Here is a 27121-nt window from a genome sequence, read left to right as displayed (position 1 = left end):
ATAATCTGAGATGAAGGTCACCGGTCTCCTCAAGAAGTACAAACAGCCTTATTTTGTGACTTAATAAAACACTAATATGGAAGGCATGCCTGCATTCCAAGTTCCTACATTGATACACTTCAAATGTTTAGAGCCTTCAATGTTCTTAGTTTTAAGTTCTTTTAAGTATAGCTACCAGCTAAGTTTCTCATCAGTTTTGGGATCAAGAAGTTTTATCGTTTCCTTAAAGCTGAGAATGGTGTCTCCCTGTGATAATGTTAGCACATCAGAGACATGACACATGTGGTTGAAACTAATACATCTATTTTCTCCGGGTTAATGTAAAACTTGTGGCCTTTGTCCAAATCTTCAGTATCCTCAGTGTCATCTATAATTGGTGCTCTGTGACTGGTAGACTGGAGCCTGAACAGAAGACTGTAGAACTATCCACAAATAAGTAACAATTTACTGAACTCATTATTGTTGATGCTATACTGTCAAATGCTACAGCCAAAAGTATGACACATCACACTCTCCTAATGAACACAGTCCTCTCGTGGATATTGGTCCATCAAACATTACTAACTTGAAATATGGAGTGTCCTTGAGACAGGAATGATTGCAATATAACTGTGACATTCCTGTGTAATCCCCAAACATCTACTTGTTGTAGGATGTTATACCAGCAGATTGTATCATAGGCTTTTTTTTAATATAAGCAAATACACCTATTAACTGCTGCGAGTGTACACAGACCCTCTGTACTGCCAGCTCCAGTACAATCAGTAATGTCTTTTGAAACCACACTGAGCTCAGTTTAGTAGCTTCAAAGACTCAATGGCCTCTACTAAGTGGCAGTCGATCACGTGCTCTTCCCAACGCATCTGGTAAGGATTACACTTTGTTAGCTATCTGGGTTTGTGCAGTTCTCTTTAGCTTTCAAGAAAAGCACAATTGTTGCTCCTCTAAATGAGTCTGAGTATTCACCTTCATTCCAAATTTGGTTAAAGAAGATCAAGATATGTTCCTTCAAGGTAATATTCAGATTATTTAACAATTCATAATGAACTCCATCTGGCCTTGGTGTTGTACTGCGGGCTCAAAACAAGTTCCAACCCCCACTTAGCCAAAGGATGGTCTACTCCTCGAATTTGCTTTACTAAAATTCAAATGGCATTTTACAGCCAACTCTTGATGACGAAGGTGTATAGCATCAAGGCCACATTTGATATTAGTCTGTATGAGTGTGACAATGACATTTGCAGTATCGCTTTTGAAGATGAGACTGTTTCTACCACCAATTGTCCTTACCGACTTACAAACTTATACTGCAGCCTAATGAATCACCATTGTGACATGATCCATCGAGACCTGGACACTATATTTTTGTTCCAATACTGCTAGCTGGCTGCAGTGGCCCAGTTCTCTCTGTTTGGTATCAATTTTGGTGACCTCCTTCGGGATGGTGCTATGTCAAGACTTCATATGGGAAAGCGATCACACAAATGGAAGTCATCTGCTATTTCTCAATGCAATTTACTGGCTACGGCAGAAGAAATAAAATGATAAAGCAATGGCTGAGGACATTTCTGGTACTGTGCTAAAGTGTGTTGGTTTCCCAGACTCCAGAAGGCAGATGATGATGCTTAGGAGAAAGATCTTGATCGCGTGGTCCCTCAGGGAAGTTGAACTGGTCCAAATTGCACTTGATGAGCACTCTTGTCTTCAAGGAGGAGAAGTGGCCAGGGAAGGTGACCAGTAAAGCCTTCAGTTAAATCCAGTGGATTATGTGGTGAAAGCTACAAGGATCTCTGTACCTATATCCAGGTTCAGATGATGTGCAGATTCCTGCAGCTACTGTCTCAAGATTAGTAGCGACAGCCACTAGCATGCAATAGTACGAGTCCTGGACAAACACTTTCATTTCTCCCTTAGTTCTCTCTAAATGCAGATTACTCTTACTGTGAAGTTAGTACCTGAAGTGTTTCAGATGGCTTACAATGAGTTTCTTGTAAGCAGAGGCACTGTGGCCTACTCTCTGCCAAAGGCTTAATTTTCTTGAAATGAGCTGGAAAACTATTCATATTCTGTAGTTACACTTCTCCAGTCCTTTTTCTTCTCTTCATCTCTCCTGCCACAAGGAGCCACTGGCTCCGAAAGCTTGTAATAATTAAATCCTTGTGTGTGTGTGTGTGTGTGTGTGTGTGTGTGTGTGTGTGTGTGTTCTCCTGCCGCCACTTGGTGAATAGATTTTTTTATCTATCCTGTTATACTGTAGTTATATGTTAGCCATTTCGTCACAATGAGTTTTCCTGACATCTGTACTTTTTGATTGAGACATTTTAGTACAGCACTTGCGGCTGCCGCATCGTGGACACGAAGTGGGGCCGAGACAGTTTCAGATAAGTTTTTACAGTCTGACAATAATTTATGGATTTGTAGCTTTAGCTTGACGATGTCCACTATGGACAAACAGTAGTTAATTTTATTCTGAAGAAGGTTGGGTTATCCTGACTGAAACCTAGGTAAATCTAGGTAAACTTTGCAACTGAGTCTGTCGGTTTTTAAAATTAAAATCAGGATATGATAAGCCTTACACTCCTTTTCAGGTTCAGCAATGCAATTATACATGTACACCTATATTCCACAAGTCAGCTTATGGCCTATGGTGGAGGGTACTTCTGGTGCCACTATTACCTCCCCCCACCCCACCCCCTTTTCCTCTTCCATTCATGAACAGTGTACGGGAAGCAAACATGCCAATAAGAAAAATCTGTTAGATTTCAACCTTATCAAGGTCATTTAGTAAGACGTATAGTGGTCATTTTGCAAAATGTATATAGGAGGAAGTAATATATTGTCCATTTTCACAGAACACAAAATTTAACATAAACTCTATCCACATGCCCTATGTTCTCAAAATTTCTGCAGTAAACCTCTCCCTGATGCCTAATGCATCTCTTGTCGAATCTGCCACTGGAGTTTGTTGAGCACCTCCATAATGTTCCTGCACTGACTGAACAATCCCTCGATGAAATGTGCCGCTCATCATTGGAGCTTTTCTATTTCTTCTATTAATCCAACTTGTTCAGTGTCTCACACAGGTCAACAGTGCTCAAGAATTGATCAAACAAGTGTTTTGTAAGCCACTCCTTTTGAAGGTGAATCACACTTCCTTAAGATTCTCCTAATGAATTCAGCCTGGCCTCTGCTTAACTTACTATTTGTTTTGTGTAGTAGTTCCACTTTAGGTCACTTCAGATGGTTACTCCTAGGTATTATACAGTAGTTACTATTTGCAGAGATTTGTCACCAATAATGTAATCACGCAGCAGCGAATTTTCTTCTTCTTCTTCTTCTTCTTCTTCTTCTTTCTTCAAGTGCTAGGCATTTGCCTCTTATGTCCTCTTATTTGGTGCCCTGTCTGAAATTAGCTGCTGTGTGTCCTCTCCATTTCCTCTTGGCAGCCTACTTATCTTTTCCCTACTGGCTGATAATTTATTATTACTTTTGTCATTCTATTTTCATGTTTCTTCTTTGTTTTTCAGCCTCCTTTTTCTGCAGCTGTAGATGAACAAGTTGTATAGGTTAATAATTTTTTATTTATTTTTTTCAACTGTAATGAAGTCTCATAATGACTAAATGCACTTCATTTCAGTGTAAAGTATCTTCCGTGGTCACTGTAACAGTATGTTTCCTCCCCCCCTTACAACTTCGTTTGCTAGGACCATGAACAGTTTGCATGCTTTAACTTACTACTATAAACAGTACTAATTCTTATCATTACTCAAGGTTTTTTGTTGTTTACAAAATTCTTCCTGTTTGACATAATAAACATACTCCACAATCCCAGTCATACAGAGATAATAGAACAAGAGCTAGATACTTACTGTGACCATAAAAGCACGTAACAGAGATAAGCACACTTCTACACTTCATTACCAACTAAAATTATTTGAATTCAATAAAGAATTCTGTCTACATGAAGAAGGATTGCCAATGGGATCACTAATTTCAGAAAAGCTAGCAAATACCTTCATGAACAAAACAGAAGAAAGAATTTTCCAGAAGATGGTACCCAGAAAATATAATATACTGTATTGGTGGAATACATGGACAACATCCTCTGCTTCATAGATATATCAGAAAATTTAGAGCAACCACTGAGATGCATCTACGTATGTATTCTAACGAAAACAATGAATTATTGACAAAATAATTTAATTGGATAGAAAATCTACTCACCAATCAGCAGCAGAACACACACATGAAAGATGTGTTGTAACTGGCAAGCTTTCAAAGCAAGTGGCTCCTCCTTCAGGCAGACGGGTTGAATGGGAAGGGAGAGGGGTGGTCTAGGAGACTGGAGAGATCTAGGAAAATGGGTAGATTTTGGGAAAGTCACCAATATCCGCAAGTCAGAGGAGACTTACCGCACGGGATGAGAAGGAAAGACTCTCCTTCTCATCCCACGAAAGACTCTCCTTCTCATCCCGTGCGATAAGTCTCCCTTGATTCACGGTTCTCGGCAACTTTCCTGAAATCTACCCCTTCTCCTAGACCTCTCCAGTCCTTTTCCTTCGCCACTCTTCCTTTCCCTTCAACCCTTCTGCCTGAAGAAGAAGCCACTGGCTCCAAAAGCTTGCCAATTACAACCATCTTTTATGTGCGTGTTCTGCCGCCGCATGGTGAGTAGATTTTTTATCTATCCAATCAAATTTCATATGTATTTTGCAAGCTGCCATATAGTGGAGGGTACCCTGTACCTTCCTAGCCATTTCCTTTCCTCTCTCTCTCGTAAACAGAGCAAGGGAAAGTGACATTTTATTTGCCTCTGTATGAGCGCTAATTTCTCTTATCTTCATGGTCCTTATGTAAAATGTACACTGTCAGCAGTAGAATCATTCTCCAGTCAGCTTCAAATCCCAGTTCCCTGCATTTTCTGCATTGTGTTCCTTGAAAATAATGTTGCTATCCTTCCAGGGATTCCCTTACAAACTCCTGAAGCATCTACCTAAATCATATTTGAGTGAAGTCATGTAGGAGAAAGAGGAAATAAGTACTGAAACATGGAAAAACTAAAAATTTCTGTCAACTTTTATACTGAAATAAATTGTAACTGTCACAAAGCTCAAAATGAATGTTGGAATAACCTGTGAGCATCTTAACTCATAGACTGATAAAGAACAAAACTGTCCTTTAAGATGCTAAAAATTAAAACACATAACAAAAGCGTGATGCAACAGTTACCCATTTGCAGATGTTCACCAGCAGAATAGCACACACAGTAAACAAGACATAACCCTTGCATTATAAGGAAGCAAAAACAAGTAAGAAAAAGTCCATACAACCACAGAGACAATCTAACTAACATGCAACTACACAGCTCAAATTGTAGAGTGTGTGGAACTTGACTGCTACATGCCACGGGCACATCACAGTATCCCAATCACTAATGCTTAACCGTGGAAAAATTAAACTACATACATAATTAAGAGGAAAAAGAACAATAAATCATACAATAATGGGTTTTTCTGCCTATTTTATATATGTTACATCTGTTTATGTTGAGAGCCAATTGGCACTCTGCACCAAGTTCTGACCCTGCAGGTATTCCTGCAGTTCACTACAATTTTCTAGCATTGGAACTTCTCTGTATACAACAGCATCATCCTTGAAAAGCTTCATGGAGCTCATGACATTATCCAATAGGCAATTACCACACAGTGTGAAAAATAATGCTATTTAACACTTCCTGAGTGTATGCCCTAAGTTATCTTTACCTCTGAATATTTGTTTCCATTGAGAATGACATGCTGTGTTCTGTTTGCTAGAAACTCTTCAATCCAATCACCACAAAGATGGTCTGATAGTCTGGTCAATGGTATGGAACAAATGACTACTTAAGTGCTTCTGGGCATTCCATAATTAGTCTAATCTTGTCTTTGTGGCCCCTCCTGGAACAATACATATATGCTTGCAGCATATTTCTAGACTGATGCTTAATGCTGGTTCTTGAAACTTATAAAGTAAGCTTTTGTAGACTAGTGGGCATTTATCTTAAAGTGTCTACAGTTCAGGTTTGTCAGTATTTTTGTGACACACTCTTCCTGATCAAACCAACATGTGCCCATTCATGTTGCACTGATATTCAGCATCCCCTATTAGTACTATTTGTTTGTTACACACACCTAAGCAATGTTTTAGGATGGGTCATACGAGTGTATTTGGCAGCTAATCTCCTTTTGAACCACAGTCTGCCACCTCCCATATTTACCATGGAGCCTATGTGGTCATTCTATTTCATTTCCCACAAACATCCAGATGTGAGCTGACTGATTCCAGTTACAACTCACTGAAATTGTTGTCATCGGATACTACAATTATATTTCTGTACATTTAAAGCAAGACGCAAAGCTTTACAACACTTTGAAATCTTATCAAGCTCCAAATGAATATTTGTGAAGCTTTTTCAGACAGTATCTGTGTGGTTCTGAGTAAAATGTTTTGTAGAAATCAGTAAATACGGCAACTATCTTGTTACCTTGACCTGAGCCTTTCAGGAAGTTATGTAAGGAAAGTCCAGACTGGGTTTTGCATTATTGATGTTTTTGGAATGTAAGCTAGCTGCCATATAAGAAGTCATTCTGTTCAAGATATCTCTTCTGGTTTGAGTTCAGAATATGTTCTAAGATTTTATGACAGACAGAAGGTAGCGAAATTGTGTGGTAGTTTTGTGGATCACTTGTGCTAATTTCCTTGCATACAGATGTGACACAACTGGGAAGTTTGAGGCTCTATGGTCAGTTATGACTGAAAAAGTGCAAACTCAACTACAAATTCTGTATAGACTCTGACAGGGACTCCACCGGAGCTTGGGGCCTGCTCACTTTTAGCAAGCAAGTGTACCTGTTTCTCAACAGCACTGACACTAACATATGTCTCTTGTTCTTGCCATGGTACAAGAACTAAACTACGACAGTGCTCCTGGATTTTCCACTGTAAAGGAACATATGAGAGGGGAGTTCAATATTTTTGTTTTTGCTTTGCTACCCTCAATTTCAGTTCTGAAGTCATCATGAGTGTCTCAACACTAATTTCGGTGGCACTGATAGCTTTCACACATAACAAAAATTTCTTTGAGTTTTGTGAGAGTTTTTTTGATAAAATTCTGCTGCCCTTTTCACAGAGTTTTTCTCTATTTGTAGCCCTTTCCTTAGATTTACATTTATTGTGCAATAGTCACCATTTATTTAGAAGTTGCTTTATGAACTGTCCACCTAATCACCTATCTCTTCAGATACTCTCGACAGAGACTGAAATATAAAATGATGTTTACTTTGCCTATGGTTTTATATTAACAAATAATAGTGTCTACTCACAAAATACACTTAAAATTCAATAAAATGCTTCTACAATGAGCTGTGATGTTATTTCATACACTATGTTTAGGCTTTTTTAATTTTTTTTGATGATGCTGCCACCATTTGACAGTAACAATTTTTATTTTATTGCTATACTATACATATTTTGGCCTTAGGCCATTTTCAAGTACAAAAACTTATTTATATATCCAAAGACATCAGACTGGTGTGAAATACAAATTCTTGTCAAAAAAGCGTAACTCAGCGGTTTCATAAACAGCTGTGCTATAGGATAAAGAAATAAAAGTCTGCAATATATTTAACAACATTACGAAAAGGAAAGTTGCTACTAACCATATAGCAGATGCTGAGTTGCAGATAGGCACAACAAAAAGACTGTCACAAATGAATAAAGCTTTTGGCCATTAAGGCCTTTGTCAACAACACACACACACACACACACACACACACACACACACAGTGTGTAGTGGCCGAAAGCTTTATTTATTTGTGATAGTCTTTTCATTGTGCCTATCTGCGACTTAGCATCTCCGCTATATGGTGAGTAGCAGCTTTCCTTTTCATAATATTGTTACATTCCATCCTGGATTTTCCATTGTTTGATGTCACAATGTATTTCAGCATTTTAGAGATGTTCTCACTTTTACTAATGACAGATCTGGCCTACATGACCAGATATGTTTTCTCGACAAAGGCTTTTATTTCACACCAGTCTGTTTTGATATATAAATAAGTTTTTGTACTTTAAAATAGGCTAAGATGGAAGCATGGATCATACACTGAAGTGCGAAAGAAACTGGTATAGGCATGCATATTCAAATACAGAGATATTTAAACAGGCAGAAAACGGCACTGCAGTTGGCAATGCCTATATAAGATAACAACTGTTTGGCGCAGTTGTTAGATCAGTTACTGCTGCTATAATGGCACGTTATCAAGATTTAAGTGAGTTTGAATGTGATGCTATAGTCGGCGCACGAGCGATACGACAGCATCTCCGAGATAGCGATGAAGTGAGGATTTTCCCGTACAACCATTTCGTGAGTGTACTGTGAATATTAAGGATCCAGTAAAACATCAAATCTAAGGCATTGCTGCAGCCGGAAAAAGATCCTGTAAGAAAAGGGACCAATGATGATTGCAGAGAATCATTCAACGTGACAGAATTGCAACACTTCAGCAAATGGCAGCAGATTTCAATGCTGGGCCATCAACAAGTGTCAGCATGTGAACTACTCAACGAAACATAACTGATATGGGCTTTCAGAGCCAAAGGCCCATTCCTGTACCCTTGATGACTGCATGACACAAAGCTTTACATCTCACCTTGGTCCATCAACACTGGCAGTGGACTGTTGATGACTGGAAACATGTTGCCTAGTCAGACGAGTTTCCATTTCAAATTGTATCAAGCAGATGGATGTGTACAAGTCTGGAGACAACTTCATGAATCCATGGACCGTGCATGCCAGCAGGGGACTGTTCAAGCTGGTGGAGACTGTAATGATGTGGGGCGTGTGCACTTGGAGTGATGTGGGACCGCTGATACGTCTAGATATGACTCTTGACAGGTGAAGTGTGTAAGCATCCTATCTGATAACCTGCATCCATTCATGTCCATCGTGCATTCCAACGGACTTGGGCCATTCCAGCAGGACAATGCAACACCCCTGTCCAGAATTGTTACAGAGTGGCTCCAGGAACACTCTTCTGAGTTCAACCACTTCCATTGGCTATCAAACTCCCCAGACATGAAAATTATTGAGCATGTCTGGGGTGCCTTTCAATATGCTGTTCAGAAGGATCTCCGCCCCCTCATATTCGTATGAATTTGCAGACAGCCCTGCAGGATTCATGGTGTCAATTCCCTCCAGCACTACTTCAGACATTACCAGAGTTCATGCCATGTCGTGCTGCAGCACTTCTGCGTGTTCGCAGGGGACCTACACAATATTAGGCAGGTGTAGCAGTTTCTTTGGCTCTTCAGTGTATAACAATAAAATAAAAATTGTTACAGTGAAATGGAGGTAGCATCATTCAAAAAATTTACCTTGGCTTTGGCTCCAGCCAAAATAAAAATTATATGTTCAGGCTATTGTTGAATAATCTTGGAATCCTCTCTTGGCCATCTCTGCACATGCAATGAATTACGGAATTTGCAGGTAATACAATGGAGTTGTTCACAAGGAATGGCAGCATTCACTCAATATTCATTAAGCATAAAAACAGTGCGGAACGTTCTATAGTTTCCCTCTGCAGATTTCCAACATAACTGAAATATGTCCACAATAAACTGAAACTTTTTGAGATTGAAGATTAAAGGCTTTGTAAGCATACAAAGTTTAATATTCTGCACTAGAGTTTCTCAAAATAATCGGAGTGCCTTTCACCGTACCATGTTACTCAACTGTGTACACTACATACTACTTCCTTTATCTTCTTCTTCTTCTTCTTCCAAAGTTTGTTTTATGTAAAATCACATGTAAAGATTTATCTTCCAAGCATGGGGATCTAGAATTCTTTGCCTTAGAATCATACCTGTGTAATTAGCAGTTTTTCATTAACACCAAAACACTAACGCTGCAAGAAAATGAATCAATGGAAGCATAAACCTGTGACAAAATTAAAAATGGGTCTACATACTTTTCTAGCAAGAAGTATTCCTCAATTTCAAGGTCAGTATTCAGCACAATACATGTTACATCCAAACAGGAACTTTGTTTTCACCTTATTGTTCTTATGTAATGGTGATAACATACAAAACATTGTTCAACTTTCACACCAAAGTACTAGATTCATTTCTTGAAATAAAATACTGCAAATTTTTTGTCAGAAAAGAGCACAACATGAACTTCAACTATTTTTCTTCCTCTGTAAACACTGAAGCATTACCATGTCTCCTATACTTCTGGACAGTCTTCCAACTTTTGGCAGAGCTCTTCTGTTATATGTGGTCTTTGCTTCCCGAAATTACAGTAGACTTTATAAAAATATTAATTTTGTTATGTGATTTCCACTTCTGTTACATCATTAGAGCTAAAATGCTTTTATAGATTTTCATTTTTATAAAGTCAGACTTTCATTTTTATGAAGTAATTCCACACAAGTAATACATCAGGTGACCACCTGAAAGTCATGTGCAAGCTAAACGAAAGCGACATTTCAGAAGCAGAAATGGACAATGTGTTCATGTTCCTCATTCATGTTAAGGAAGCTTACACATCAATAAAATGGATTTATGTGCTCATTTCTAGGTGAAATACAAGGCAGTTAAATGAGTGAATGACGGTGCTCTGCTCACAGCCTTGGGTATCTACCAATCAGTTTTATGTCGTTCGTATGGTGAAGGGTGTTTCCTTGGCATTATTACGAAGTTGCAAAGGTTTTCTTTTATGACACCACATACTACATATTTTCTAATGAGCAGGGAATGCCTCAGAACACCTCACAGGTTTGTAAATCATTAGCTGATTCATAATTTTGTTAAATACTTTAGACCAATGCACTATCCTTCACAGGAATCTAAGAAAATCAAAAATTTAACTCTGGCTCCAAATGTGGACATGATTATGTATTTCAAAGACAAATAAAGCAAATCCTTTACTTGAAGTGCATTAACTTCCAAAGAATGTCTGTAAATTACCAGTTCTTGTAAAAGATCGTGAACCAATAAAACTCTAATATTTTGATATACAAGCAAAATGTGTGCAGCCACTAAGTAATACACAAATGTAATTCACAGGTTACACATGCATGCAGGCATGCTTGCTTGTTTGCATGCTTGCTTGTTTGTTTCAACAGTACTTACGAAGAGCTGACAGCTGCCACAGTTGCTTCAATGCTGTTATTTATATATACATCCTCTTCAAAATTCACAGCTGATGGTCTATTAAAAAGTATTTGACTCTCAGCACAGCAAGGTGATTTCTGATTCCTTCTTTGTTCAGTGAGTGAGGAAAGCGAATTCTTTTTGCTGTACGTCTTTAAGCGTGATTTATCTGTAATAATCTTCTCATGAGGGGGGCTCCTCAAACCTGATGAAACTGCAGAGTGTTTACTTCCCCATTGACGATCACTGTATACAATAGTGTGGCCACTGCTCAGTGCCGAATATGACAGCAGATCAATATCAATATCGTCTTCATCTCTACATGCCAGACTCTGTTGGACATTTGGAGATGATCTAGTGTTTGTTACATTTTTAATATGACGTAATCCCTGAGAACTAGGCAGAGGACATGTAAATAAATCTTGCTGACTTGGTGCAACATGAGATCCTGGCTGCTCACTAGTATATGTAATGGTTTCACCCAGCTTATTAATATTGGACAGTGGTTTTATTATTTCTTTATCACAGCTATCAGATAGCATTAACATCTTTGGCTGAATATGCCTCAGACAACTGCTGCCAGTTTTCTGCCATGTTTTACTGCTGTTATCCAGATCATCTGCACATATTGTATCATTACAAGTAACATTTGTGTTGTCATTCGAAATATTTGAAATGTTAAAACAGTTTGCGTCTCCATCTGACTTTGTAAGAACTTCCTGTTTGTTATTTCCACTACAGAGGTCACTTACACTGATCACTCCACGAATGACATCTGTTACATTAGCATTGCAACTGAAAACAGAATCTGATTTATCCAAGTTTTTTATGTTCAGTGTGTTTGTCTGTATAACAGGAACATCACAGCCAGACACTGCAGTCGATGTGAGTGGTATCTCTTCTTCATTTGATGTTTTTGTATTTACTTTCATGACAGCTGACTCTTCACTAGATGGCATTGAATTTACATTGTGCTGAGTCACCTGAATTCCTTTCTCCAATTCTGTAACATCTGAAATGTTTAATGATAGTCTGATGGTTGAAATTCCTTCTGCTTCCGTGATATCATTTGGATCCACATTGACAATTACAGTCTCACTACTGTGTACATTAAATCCTTTCTCTGAAATATTCTCTTGTGCACTCATATGACTTGGGTTAGATTCTTCAACTTCAGCACCAACTATCTCATCATTATTACTTTGACAATTTGATGACCTTTTGCTTGGAGGGTCTTTCTCTTTCTCCGGCACAAGTTCTTCCAGGAGGTTGTTTTCACCACATGAGACGGTTATTAAGTTTTGTAATGGATCTGACCCATCCTTAGTAGGTACACTGTTGAATGTTTTTACGCTATTAACCCCATCTGCAAAATCTTCATAAACAGTATCTGGCAGAATGTACTCGGTAGTCTTTTGTCTTCGATCCATTTTATGAGGATAAAGTTCTGAAGCATTTGTAGCGAAAGACTGTTGGGTCTCAGGCTGACTCACTGTCAATTTCTGTGGATCCTTTTCCTTTTGGCCATTGCTATTCTCTGAAAATACAGGCTTAAGATCTGGTGTTCCTACAACATCAATAAACTCATATTCGGTACCAGTTTGCTTTGATTCTTCTGCGTGAGATATTAAAATGTGTTTGTCCAGCTTATCCAAGTTTTCGACACGTCCACTGCAGAATGGACACGGAATGTGGGCCGAAGATCCACTCTGTAAACAAAAAATCCACACTGTAAAACAAAAATCCATGAACAATCACATCATGTAATTGATGTGTAAAACAGAAAACATGTAACATTTACAAGTTATTGAGAATAAAACAGTTCGTTATTACTGGCAATAGTTGTAGAATTGTCACACACAATTTAAAAATTCACACCATACATTAATTCTGCAATGATACAAAGTCTTTTTAAAATGAATAAGCGAATTTAATATATAGTGGTTGGACAAAAACATGGAAACACCATGCAAAATGCATACTTGAACATAAGTGAAGATGCTAGCCAAGCCTGCAGGTTCTGCTAGTGTATCTGTGTTAAGTCCTCAATATGTTCCAAGTGTCAGTCATGGTTGGAACAGTGTTCTATGTAGTTGTGAGTGCATTATGTCAGTGCTAAGTGAATGCGAACTTGGGCGAATTGTTGGTACTAATGTGGTGGGTTTAAGGAAGCCGAAGTGTTTGATGTTTGAAAAAGCACTGTAATGAAGATTTATTATGCATACAGGGAAAGCAGATCATCATCCTCCACCAAGCCACAACAAAGATCAAAGTGTGTGCTGAGTGAGTGTGACAGACACTTACTGAAGAGGATTGTGAAGAAAAATACGAGGATGACTGCTGCAAAAGTCATTGCAGAACTGAATGTCACTCTCGCAAACCCCGTTCAAAAACCACTCGTCTGTGATGCAAAAGCCCATAACAGGAAAACACAGCGCCGAAGCCATAAAACCTTGACTATGGGGCACTGGAAGAAAGAAGCTTCTTTATACTAATTTTGCACTTACACTACGAACCCCATGAACATGACATTTTATTGATAACTCTCACAAATAATACAATAACCTTCTGAAGAAGAGCACTAAGTGCCCAGCACTAGCAAAGAAATTAAATTTATTTTATGCAACTGGTTGCTAATTATTTTGTTATTTGTGAAGAACTGTATAGTATTCCCTTGAAAACCACACAGGATCTGTATTTACCAATTCCAAGACAAATGGAAGCTGTTTTGGAGCCCAATGGGTTTCCTACACTGTATTAAGCATGATAATGTGTAATGTTTTTTGTGTTTCAATATTTTTGTACAGTTCCTGGATGTCCAGCAATGTTATAACAGACAGGGTAACAAAACCACTTACACAGAGTAATATAAGAAAAATGAAATAATTTCTGTGTACCAGACAGACTAAGCTATCAAGGGACACACAAAGTAGGAAGTGTAAAAAGCTTTGGAAGAAACTAATCATTTTCCATTCAAGAACTGCTATAGAATTATATGAAACTGTATAGGAGACTTATTTGTGTATCTTTAAATCAACATACAATGTGTGTAGGCCACATTGCTTTCTCATTTTTCAATGGCAAATGAGTTAATATGAAGCTCAAATTATGGTAAGATTGGCAAATTCAAAGCACAACGGCTCATCATCAACTTTTCTAACTGTCATAAACATCAAGGATCACTAAAATACATTTAAGGCATCGGAAGGAGTAAAAGTAATCACTCATCTTGTAGTTAAGACAATGGTGTGCCAAAAGGCACATAAAAAACATTGAAATCACTGCTACGCTTTCGGGCACACAAAAAGCATGCCATGGCCCAGCTGGCAGCATTATCCTGGCATTCGCATGCCTATGTGTAGGCAAATGTGCGTGCACCCATGGTTTTAGTAACAATTTTTGTTCACGTTCCTGACACTTCAACTATCTGGTGACTGGTCAGTTTTCTCCTTCCATTATCATATTCCACCCAGGGCATCTCAGTACGGTTTAAATAATAATAATAATAATAATAGTAACAACAATAATAAGCATGAACAGTTTCCAGCCCTAGGCCGGCCTTCTAGTTGTGTATTCTCACCATCGTTTTGTGTTTGCTCTGGTCCAGTCCTCGCCTTCCTTTTTCAAAACACTCCTCCACCCCTATCACCCATCTATCCCTTGGTCTTCCTCTTGGTCAGTTTCTCTGCATCTCCATTTCACGTATCTTCTTGGGAATCCTCTTGTTTTCCATTCTTTTTAAGTGCCCATGCCATCTCAGACTATTTTATATCCTCTTCTGCAAGGGTTTCTCTTTCACTATTTCCCTTGGCCTATCATTACTTGTCCTATCTTTCTTGTTATTCCCATCCTACTTCTGAGGCACTTCATTTCACATGCCTCTAATCTGCTTACCTCCCCTTTTCTCAATTACCCACATCTCAAATGCGTATGTCAGTTCTGGGATGTAGAATACTACTTACTTTTCTTCTTCTTTTGTGTACTCTTTACTCCAAACCAGGCTCCTAATACTTTTCACGACTGCTTCTCTCTGTCATGTTCACTGATCTCTTTTTCATTTCTTCCAATTTCGTCTATCACACTTCCCACCTTCTACAACTGTTCATCTCCAGTTCTTATTCCACTAGGTGGTCTATTTTTCTTTCTAGTTAAAACAAGAATCTCACAATTGTTTACATAAATGTGAGATTCTTCCATACTGTCTCACAGTTTCTTCCCAACCATTCAGCTGTTCCTCAATCTTTTGCTTAAATAGCTTCAATGTATTTAGCAAATTTTTCAGCTAGTGGACAAATCGAACTATGTTCATATATGTCTCCTCCGGGAGCAAAAATATTTTGTTGGAGCCCAACTACATAAGTAGAAATGATCATTGTAATAAAATAAAGAGAAATCAGAGCTAGCTTGGAAAGATTTAACTGTTTGTTTTTCTCATGTGGTTCAAGAGTGGAATAGTACAAAAACAGCTTGAAGGTGGCTCAATGAATCCTCTGCCAGGTCTGTGAACTACAGATTAGCCATGTAGGTGTAGATATTTTAAAATAACATTATCGAGGTACATCAAATCTGTTCCGTTTACATGTATTTTATTTTTGTCATGTGGAGTCACACATTTCTCACAGGACATACACAGACCAGTTTAGTATGTCTCAATTACATGTGGTCAAATACAGATAAGGTACTTGCTTGTTGGAAGCTAATTATATCAATCATCATAGACGAAAAAGAGGAAGCTGGATGGTGCGTATTAATATTAACATCAATAATGAAATTTTCACTCTACAGCGGAGTGTGCGCTGATATGAAACTTCCTGGCAGATTAAAACTGTGTGCCGGACCGAGACTCGAACTCAGGACCTTTGCCTTTCACGGGCAAGTGCTCTACCAACTGAGCTACCCAAGCACGACTCACGCCCCAAAGTTTCATATCAGTGCACACTCCACTGTAGAGTGAAAATTTCATTCTAGAAACAACCTCCAGGCTGTGGCTAAGCCGTGTCTCCGCAATATCCTTTCTTTCAGGAGTGCAAGGTTCGCAGGAGAGCTACTGTGAAGTTTGGAAGGTTCGCAGGAGAGCTTCTGTGAAGTTTGGAAGGTAGGAGACAAAGTACTGGCAGAATTAAAGTTGTGAGGACAGGGAGTGAGTCGTGCTTGGGTAGCTCAGCTGGTAGAGCACTTGCCCGCGAAAGGCAAAGGTCCCGAGTTCAAATCTCGGTCTGACACACAGTTTTAATCTGCCAGGAAGTTTCAATATTAACATCACTAACAGAGGAGGAGGAGGATGTTAGTGTTTAACGTCCCGTCGACAACGGGGTCATTAGAGACGGAGCGCAAGCTCGGGTTAGGGAAGGATGGGGAAGGAAATCGGCCGTGCCCTTTCAAAGGAACCATCCCGGCATTTGCCTGAAACGATTTAGGGAAATCACAGAAAACCTAAATCAGGATGGCTGGAGACGGGATTGAACCGTCGTTCTCCCGAATGCGAGTCCAGTGTGCTAACCACTGCGCCACCTCGCTCGGTGCACTAACAGATTACCAGACACTAAAGATATGGATAACCTGAGGATGTAAAGGTGCAAAAACTAATTACACAGTGAAAAGCATGATGCTACACCACACAATGAAGCAGCAGTTAGGCCCGAAACTACCAAATAAGTGGCAATGTATGAAGCTGATACAGCCAGTCATATGTGAGAAGGAGAAAAAGAAAAAGAAGAACCAGGAGGAGGAGGAGGAGGAGGAGGAGGAGGAGGAGGAGGAAGAAGAAGAAGAAGAACACTATGCCCAGTCATTGTACAACAGCTTTATGCCATCTTGCCAACAGAGAAATCTGAATGGTTGTCATATGAAGGCCAGTATACTTTGAACAAACATGACCAGTAAAATTGCTGGATGAGGCACTCATTAGATTTTGGAGAGGGGATCGGGATGGGGGTTGGTTGAAGACAGTATGGAGGATACCACTTTGTCTTCCCGATTTAAGTGAGTGTTTTCTTCCTACACATTTCCACCTCTCAATGTCAAGTCACTAATTAAATTACTTGTAAGAATTTATATCTTATAATGTAAATTAACTGCTGTTACAATTATTGTGTCGCATTTATCTTACACTGCTCCAGAGAGACAGAGCAGCAGTAGAGCTATCTACTAGCAATAACCTGTACCACAGAAGCTGCCAGTAGGTAACATCATCAATCAGAGAATAGCTGGCTACTAATGACAAAGGCTCTGCTGTTATGATAATGATTGTGAAGAATTAAAAGATGCTCCTCTGTCCATAGGAAATGTGTTATTCAAGTTTTTTCACGATTCCAATTTGGAGCCAGCCACTGCAATTTGGTGACTTGTAATACCGTATGCATTTATTTAGTTTGTTCAATATTGGTTGGCACTCTCCCCACAACTCTTGCAAAGTTCTAATTTTACATGTGTGTTGATGTATTCTTGAAGATAGACTGTGGTACTGTCTAACACTACCAGATGGTGCTGCTGCTTCCCTTAGGTGGCGCACTGCAGCAGCACTTGTTCCAGCTTGCGAGCACGCTGGTGAACATTGGTAAGACAACACGGAACCAGACAAGCAAGCACAACAGTGGACAGCGTCATTTCTCTGGAGAGCAAGAGTGATTGCTTCAGAGAACCACAAGAGGTTAGTAGCTGTATAATGGGAAAACAGCACCAAATTGCAGATACACGTTTCGTTGGTTATCAGAGTTCAGAGACGGGAGGGACTATGCTGAAAAATGCAAAAGCACTGGGCATCCAGAACTGCATGTCACCGAATAACGCCCAGCATGTCAATGATGAATAATCACTTGATGAACTAGGGAAGGAAACTGGTCTATTATGGGGAACCCTCTACACCAACAGCCATGAGGATTTGAAGATGAAGAAGGTGTATTGACAATGGTTACCCCATTCCCCCACCACTGTACAGAAACAGAAGCATGTGGAAATATGCCAACAGTTGGTGCAACAGTAAAATGCAGAGCCATCGGACTTCTTCACATCTGGTCACCATAGATGAGTTGTGCTTCTTCCATGAAACTCCAGAAAAGATACAACAGTCTATGGAGTGGATGCATACTGGGAGATATTCTAGGATAATGCTGCTGGATTGGTTCCCTCCCAATTCGATCCTTAACAGCTATCAGCACTGCAGTTCACTGCACCAACTCTGCCAAAGCATTCAATAACACCGCCATGGAAAATGGGACTGTTGTGTGCTGCTCCAACACAAAAAAGTCACCAGACCATTGCCACCACGTGTGAACTAGGGTTCACTGTGCTGGCACAGCCTCCATATTTAACTTCCTTGCAGTTGTCCACCAATGGCGCTGGGATACCCGCAAAGAATGGTTTTCTAGATATATATAAAAGTTGCCAGAATGATGGTAAAGGTGCACAGATGCTGGCAGCGAGTGCATATAATATAATCTGTAGTTGTTTGAACTGTAAATGGTTCCTGTCAACACAAAAACATTGTAGTGCCCATAACTTTTGAACACCCCAAGTATATTAATACATTCGAAGAGAACAAAGGAGCACATTTAAATTCTCCAGCCAGATGATGTGTTTGAGTATGATTGGCAGAATATTATGTAGATTCATACTGCAAGATTTTTGATGATAAGTAGAAGACAATGCTTGAAGAGAAACAAGTATGTTTACATTTGTTAGTTTGAAAAGTGCTGTGCCAAGTAGCACAAGCTCTGATCTTAATTCACAAAGTGGGATAGCTAAGACACTTGTTTTGGCTCAACACCATGCCAAGCCAACTAGTGTATTGATTTTGATAAATTAAAAGAAAACAAGTCCATTAACCCATGTTCAATATCCATCATATTAATATTACCACCAATGCTCTTTTAATTTCTTTGTACTTGCTCTAATTTTTCAATAATTTAAAAACAATTTAGGATCAAGCAATTACAATAGAGACAGAAGCACATCAATTTTAAAAATAGGAATTCCATTTTTACATTTTTAAGTAATGAAATCATTTCTTTTTGTGCAATTGTCTATGCACTGATGACTGTAAAACAGAGATACTGCTAGGACAGCTAGATGCATATTACAGAACTGTTACTATTCGATGCTACATAATGTTATTTTGAAGCTAAAAAAGTGTGTTCTTGCCACCTAACTAAGAGATGTTATATTTGGTGATTTGTTCTAAACATCTAAATAACAAATATGGGAAAGTATTACACTAAGAATATTTTATAAGAAAAGTAATAATTATTATCTAACCACAAATACCATAGTCCACAGGACATATTAGATACCATTATATTAAAGCCATACACGACCCAAATTATTAATGGATTTAATGGAGTTAACATTTGTCATCACAGTTTGTTTTAAGCCAGAAATAAGAAAAGAAAGTTACCGTATCTAATAGCTGGAGGGGTGACAGGGGACTGAACTACTGGAAATGAAATAGAGGACAGGCAAAGGTCTCATCAAGCCAAGATGGAGGTTAACATTACACTGAACAGGACAGTGAAAAGGAAAATTGGGATTTAAGGCCCCACTGATCATCGAGTCGTTAGAGATGGAGCAAGATCTCAGCCTACAAAAAGATGGGGCAGGACATAACCCTTCCTGGCATATACCATAAATTGTTTAAAGATGCCATGAAAAACCTAAATACAAATAGCTGGGCAGCAATATTAACAACAGATTGGTACAGGAAAAATCCTGTGTATCATAGGTCCCAGAATGGGACCATGGCAAAAAATCAGTCTTAACATGGAAACACAAGGAGACAGAATGGCTGGCCAGGCTCACCTCCAGAGCTGAAATTCCAGTGCTGCTAAGAGGCAATTTAAAAGCCAAAAAGCTACTTTTAACACATATATCAGCAATATGAACCTGAAGACAATATAATAGAAATGGAAGATAAAGTAAATGAGGATGACATGGGAGATATGGTACTGCAAGAAGACTGACAGAGCAGTGAATGGACATGGGGGATATGGTACTGCATGAAGACTTTGACAGAGCAGTGAATGGCCCAAGTAAATAGAAGTAGATAACATTCCCTCAAAATAATTGAGATACTCAGGAGAGCCAGCTGTGACAAACATTTCCACCTGGTGTGCAATATATAGTGTGAGTATTACAGAACTATTTGTTTAATAAGTCAAAGTTGCACAATTCTGACACAAAATATTTCCAGAAGACTAAGAATTTTTAACACATTGCAGCCATGTCATAAACTGTGATAAATTAATACCTCAAAGATCCGCCTCAGTTGCGAAAAGTTACTGGTCTTTACCCAGGTTTCAGCTAGAGTAATCTAGCCTTCTTCAGAAGCATAAAATAAACTAATACATGCCAGAATACGGCATGGTCAAACATAAAAAGCTAAAGTACCATGGTACCATGTCAAGCTACGTTACTTAGCTGAGGAACGAACCCGGCCCCACTTCATGAAGTGCTGTGTTTGACCAGTCTCCAGTTGCCCTAGTATTCTACCCCTCATAATGTCAACAATACATGTTCTTTGAGCCATTTTCAACACACAGTCACCATTAGCACGTCTGAAAACATCTGCACACTTACTCGCTGCACCGTACTCTAACATGCACAAACACACCGCTGCACATATGGACTCCGCCAGCACCATTGTGCGACGACCGCAGGTCAAATGCACCGCATGGTCATACCCCGAGGAGATTTAAACCCGCAAAACAGCCCACCAGAGTGTTGTTTCTCGATGTATCAGCATTATCTTTAATTTATGAGCATGAGTGTAGTACGTGAGAAGTTGATCAATCAGAAGGCTCCTACCAGACGAAGTGGAACTCCCACATAGGAGGTGGTGTGAACTGAAGTCCCCAAACGAGAGAGAAGGGGGAAAGTTGTTGAATTAAAGTGGTCAATTCAATGCAAGTAAGTGGCCCGCCTGGAGGTAGGCCAACGTTGGAAATGGTAATTGCCGAGGCTTTTTCACCTGACTTATTACCTCCAACAAGGTGCAAAGGGAATACAGTCATTTGACCACATCTATATGAACAAAAATATAATCCCCTCCAGATACCCTCTCAGGACCAGCAGGAAACCGACAGAACCCATGATAACTATGGAGCATTTAAAAATGGTCATCAGTGAACTGGGTTTCTTGGAGAGCAATGGAACCACAGAAAAAGAGGAAATAAGTTGCAGTTCCGGCAGGTAACAGTAGTACCTATTATAATGATCACAGACCTGGTTTGACGTGAAGGAGCTAAGAGGACCAGTCACACCACAGGGTCACAGCCTGTCACCAGTGGGCATGGAACCACGTCCACGAACATCACCTCACAATCTGACTGCATGGGAAAAGAGGGGGGGGGGGGCTTGCACTTCCTGGGGGTGCCAGGGGAGCCTTGTTCCGATTCTTATTTTTCTTCTTCTTCTTTTCCTTTGTAAAGTTTGGTGGGCAAGGTTCGTTCAAGAGACTACCCGCATTGAGAGTGGGGACAGATGAAGATTGGACAGCCCAGGAACTCACAGGTTGTGGCTCATTCAGCTATGTTTGGTGTCAGACTTCCATCTGGGGGTTGCCAGGGATAGAGGTCCCAAGAGAACGCCCTGCCATTGCAAATCCTGAAGGAGGAGAATGCTCCTCTGGCTGCATGCAAGAATTGGTTCCCAAAGAAGATGCAATGGGAACCACGGGAGAGGAGGGTGGTGGGAAATCTTGTTGGGGGAAGGATAAGGTACGGGTGGCCCATGGTCGTCACGTTTGCATAACTGATTGTCATATCCACAGGATGTATGCATTCATACTTCTTCCACACCTGAGTACGCAAAAGACGATTAGTAGATCTGTGTCTCTGGATATTCTGTTCTTTCTTGAAAACTGGGCAAACTGGCAAATGTGGAGGGTGATGTTCATGCAGTTGACACACAAGTGGTAGGTGTTCACAAGGACTGCCTTTGTGGAGTGATCATCCACAATTGCCACATTTTGGGTACACCACAGAGTAGGATGACATATGCCCAAAGCCTAAACATCTCAGGCATCTCATATGTGGTGGGACATAAGGTTTCAAATCACTTCCATGCGCCATGCCCTTAACTTTCTCCAGGAGGACATTCCCTTCAAAGGCTAAGATAAATGTGACTGTATCCATACGATTGTCCCTGGGCACTTTTAGTACACATCTGGTAAAATGTATGCCTCATCACCTTGGACCATGTCCAAAGTTTTGTGTGGGGCAATGGTCACAGGTATGTCACTTAGATAATCACAAGCTTGAACAGCTGTAGATTGTGTAGCAGAGGAATTTCAATTAATAGAGAACCATTTCATATTTTTCCCAGACGTTCAACTTCCAAAAATTTGTCTTCAATGTTTTTGACAAAAATAATGTATCATTGCAGTTAAAGTATCCCCATCAGTTCAAGTACATGCAGGTATTGGGTGAAATATTTTACTCCCAGACATCTTGCTTCTCCCTCTTCCCCCTTCATAGCCAGGGAAGGAAACAACTGTGGCCACCATCAGAAGAAAGTTTAATTTGTGTTACGTGTGAATCATCTGTCATGGTACCTTCCACTCCAAACAGGGGCTCTTCCCATGGGCACCATCCAGTGGTTACCTGATCAGTAAACCATTGTCTGGAGTTCCTGTGGCCTACCCATGATGGGCACACTCTCCTCAGCTTTCGTGGGGAGTTTCCAGCTCAGGCACCAACAGTGTGATCCCTGCGTGGTGATGGGGCTATCAGCGGGCAGCCTCCATGCTGGGTTTTAAGCATGGTCCCTTTACAAGAAAGGAAGGGCGCAATGAAAGAAAGGAAGGGTGCAAAGAAAGAAAAGAAGGGTGCAAAGAAAGAAAGGAATGATAAATGAAAAACATGCCATGCCAGACAAACTTCCCCGCACAATCCCCACACTTCTGTAAAATCTGGAAAAAGGAAAGGAGTAGCAAGTAAAACCCAACAAGGGGATCATATATCTCAGAATGAAAAAGTGCAGAATGCCGGAGGGAAAAAAATGAATGTCCAGAATCACACACCAGATTCAAGCACAATCAGCACCACGAAGACTATCCAATGGAAAAGCAGAGAGGAAAAAAGAATAGCACAAAGACAGACTTGCAGCATGGGAAGGGAAGTAGCCTTGCATGGTGTTGGGCCCTGCATGGTGTTGGGCTTCATGTTGGTCAAGCATGAACTAACAAAAGAGATCTGAGTCCCCTGGGCAATGTAGCATTTGAGTTCTCTCTGATGGAACATCAAAGACCAAGATGGATTAAAGGTATTACTTAAGTCCTTAAGCAGTTGCAAGGGCACCGATGGCTGCTTTAAGTTTGCAATGAAATCTTTCAGTTTTTACATTTAATTGAGGATGATATGCTATAGTTTGGTTTTGGTTACATTCACATATTTTTTGACAGTGCTTCGAGTAGGTCCGAGTTAAACTGTCTTCCATGGTCGGTCGCTACTTGGTATGGTGTTCAAAATCTAGTGATCCAGCAACTGAAAAATGCTTGTGCTTCTGCTTGTGGTTGTATGTCCTGAAGAGGTACTAACTCCAGCCAGTTTGCAACACTACTGATGCATGTTAAACAATAAGTATAGTCAGTAGAAGGAGGCACTGGTCCTATCAACTCAAAGTGAATTATTTTGAATCATTCATCATTACTCGGAAAGTGTCTTAATAGCTCTTGCACATGTTGTAACATTTTGTTTTCCACCATGCAGTACATATTTTCACCCAATTTCGGACATTCTTTTTTTTTTCATATTCATCCAGACAAAACTTGATGAGATCATGTTTAGAGTCGTCTCAACACCTGGATGAGCTAAATTATCACAGTGTTGGAAAATGGGATATCTAAATGGTTAAGGAATATAAGGGCAAACAGTGTGTTTCAACACATCACACAACAATTGTTTTCCCCCATGTGTCACATGGTATTTTAATTTCAGTGATGTATGAAAGATGGACTCTAGTTGATGAAGCTCTTCGCCATCTTCTTGTGCTTGGGCTATATCTTCACAGTTAACCAGAACTAATTCCTCAAGCCTTGATAAGCTATGTTTGCCACACATAAGCTGTAGATCTGTAGTAAACTGCAAAATATACTGGAGATAACTTAATTGGGTTGTCATTGCTTTCTCATTCTTTTGCTTAAGTGTGTATGTTAGAGGAGCATGGTCAGCATAAAAAATCATGACTCTTCTTTCTAAAAGACAATTGACATCCACGTGTGTATATACTCAGCAACTCTCTGTCATCTATGGAATACTACTACTGTGACACTGTGAACTTTTCTGAAAAAATAAATAAATAAAAATCAATCAGTCTCCATCGTTTATCTTGCCACTGTCTCAATGCAGCACCTACTGCAAAATCTGGTGCATTGACAAATAATGCAATTTGATTGTACAAACCAGGAAATGCCCAAAATAAGGTATTTGCAAAATGATGTTTACATTTTTGGAAATGAGCAATTGTTTCTTCTGTCCAGTCAGTATGCCTTTGGTCATTTTTTGTTGTTCCTTTTAAGTAATCGTTCAACAAAAGTTTGTTTTCAACACCATGTTCCAAATGTCAACAATAGAAATTGATTATCTCTAAGAATGCTCTGTTCATGAACTGTTTCGGGTCATTTGTAGTTTGTTATTGCCGCAAACCTTTCTGGATCCAGCTTTGTTCCTGAAGGTGTAATTAAATGTTCTAAGAATGTCAGCTGTTGTACACCAAATACCGATTTTCCAAAACTCATTATGAGACCATACTTATTCAACTGTTTAACGAGTAAATTTAGATGTTCAACATGTTGCTCTGGAGATTCAAACGCTATTAAAATGTCATCAAAATACAGAAAACAGAAATCTAGTTCTTTTACAATGCTGTTAAAAACTTTTGAAATGTGTTGGATGCACTGCAAAGTTCGAAGGGCAATAATTAAATACATGAAGACAAAAGGTGTAATAATAGCTGTTTTTGGTTTATCATCTTCAGTTAATGGAGGTAGGTGATAGACTCTGAGTATATCAATCCTTGAGAGTATCTTTTTATTTTGAAGCATAAAATTTATGCCAACAGCTTTTGGAACTGAACATCTGTCTGGGAGAGACGTATTATTCAATCTGTGATAACCTCCACAAAGTTAACACACGCCATTTGTCTTCATAACAAAGTGTAGTGAACTGGCCCATTGAGTTTGTTATGGACATACAGCACCATTATTAAACAGAAACTGAAATTCTTTTTTAGCAATTTGCAATTTATGTGGGTCCCATCTACAAGCCTTACTGTATACTTCTGGAGCACTATTTGTGTGATGCTATGAATGGGTTTGTTAGTTCAGGAAATTTCTCCAAAAGTTTGGAAAACTGACAAGTTGCATAGAGTGAGCTTACTTATTCGAAACTCTTGAGGATTTCATAGGTTGCCTGAAAACTCTTACATTGCAATCATTGGATTTCTTAGCAAGTTTTTATGTTGTGTATCTACAAAGGTGCTCTTGCAGGACTCTTTAGATCTCATCAGCAACAAGTTTGAGGAGGACAACATAGTGGCATTATTTACACACATGTTTACTTCAACATACTTCTTATTTCATGACCAATATTTTGACCAAGTGGATGGTGTTGCCATGGGAAGCCCTTTGTATCCTGTGGTGGCTAATTATTTTATGGACGACTTCGAAGAAAAAGCACTACAGGCAGCCACTCTCAAACCCTCTTGTTTCCTGTGGTATGTGGATGATACATTTGTGATGTGGCCACATGGACTTGATGCTCTATTTACGTTTCTTCAGCATTTAAATTCATTCCATTTGAATATAAACTTCCCAATGGAAGTGGAAGAAGATGGTACTTTACCTTTTCTTGATGTTTTGGTGCGAAGGAAAGCAGATGGAACCTTGGGACACAGTGTCTACCGCAAGCCAACACATACAATCTATATTTGCAAGCCACAAGCTTCCATCACCCTGCACAATGCGGTAGAACATTGTTAGTTCACAGAGTGCATGTGGTATCTGATCCCAAAAGCCTGTCAAGTGTGATACAACATCTGAAGACAGTGTTCCAACAAAATGGTTATTCTGATAGATAGATATGCAAATGCATTGAGGACCAAGCGAGTTCAATCTATGCAGCAGAATGAAGATACAAAGACACCCATCACTTTGACCTTCTTGCCATATTGACAAGAAGAATCAGAAGAGTCCTTAGGATACATGACATGTGTTTTTCAACCATATGCAAAACTGAAGAACCTGCTGGGTTTGGTTAAGGATGATCTTAGCCTGAGGAAACATTGTGTGTCTAGGATTCCTTGTCAACGTGGGGCAGAATTTACAGGCCAGACATGTCAGACAGTGCAGGAATGCTGCGATAAACATCAGCATCATACCCACCTTCGCCAACCAGAGAAGTTGGCCGTTGCAGAACACTGTCTGAATACACTGCATCACATGACTTACGAAAAGATAGAAGTTTTATCCCTGGTATCATCTTTCTGGGACTGCATCATTAAGGAAGCCATCGATACCCGTACAGCTGATAATCTCATTGACAGGGATGTGAGACTTCAACCGAGCACAGCCTGGAACCCTGCATAGGCTACTATTAAATCACGACGAGAAAAATCAAGATTTTCAATAACAGACATATCATAACACTGGTCTAGTTAAGTCTTTTAGTGAATAACATCAGGCCACACTGTTAGTAAACACAGCGTACAGTCCCTGCGAATAAGGGCCACTCTACGATTTTCGGCAGAGGGCGTTTGAGTATGGTGCCATTTCTCTGCAAATCACTGCACATGCATGATTTCTGCACCTGAGCATTCTTCACGTACATGTTCTATACAGAGAGATATCAGTGTGCAGATACCATCGGTCACACCTAGTCACCAACAAAGTTCAACCAACTGAAGTTGTCGGACAGTTGCTTCAAGGAAATATTGTGGA

At 39.6% G+C, this 27121-nt stretch overlaps 1 protein-coding gene across 1 annotated transcript in view; it reads right to left on the bottom strand.

Moving 5' to 3' along the window:
- Positions 1-27121, bottom strand: part of LOC124619967 — a 293396-nt gene that overhangs the window by 194342 nt on the left and 71933 nt on the right. Inside the window, exon 8 of the mRNA XM_047146629.1 lies at positions 11173-12902. Coding sequence (XP_047002585.1) covers positions 11173-12902 — 1730 coding nt within the window. The remainder of the gene's footprint in view (positions 1-11172; positions 12903-27121) is intronic.

This window comes from Schistocerca americana, chromosome 6, assembly GCF_021461395.2.
Source record: "Schistocerca americana isolate TAMUIC-IGC-003095 chromosome 6, iqSchAmer2.1, whole genome shotgun sequence".
Taxonomy (NCBI): Eukaryota; Metazoa; Arthropoda; class Insecta; order Orthoptera; family Acrididae; genus Schistocerca; species Schistocerca americana.
The sequence above is the reverse complement of the archived record's forward strand: the minus strand, read 5'-3'. Positions and strand labels throughout refer to the sequence as shown.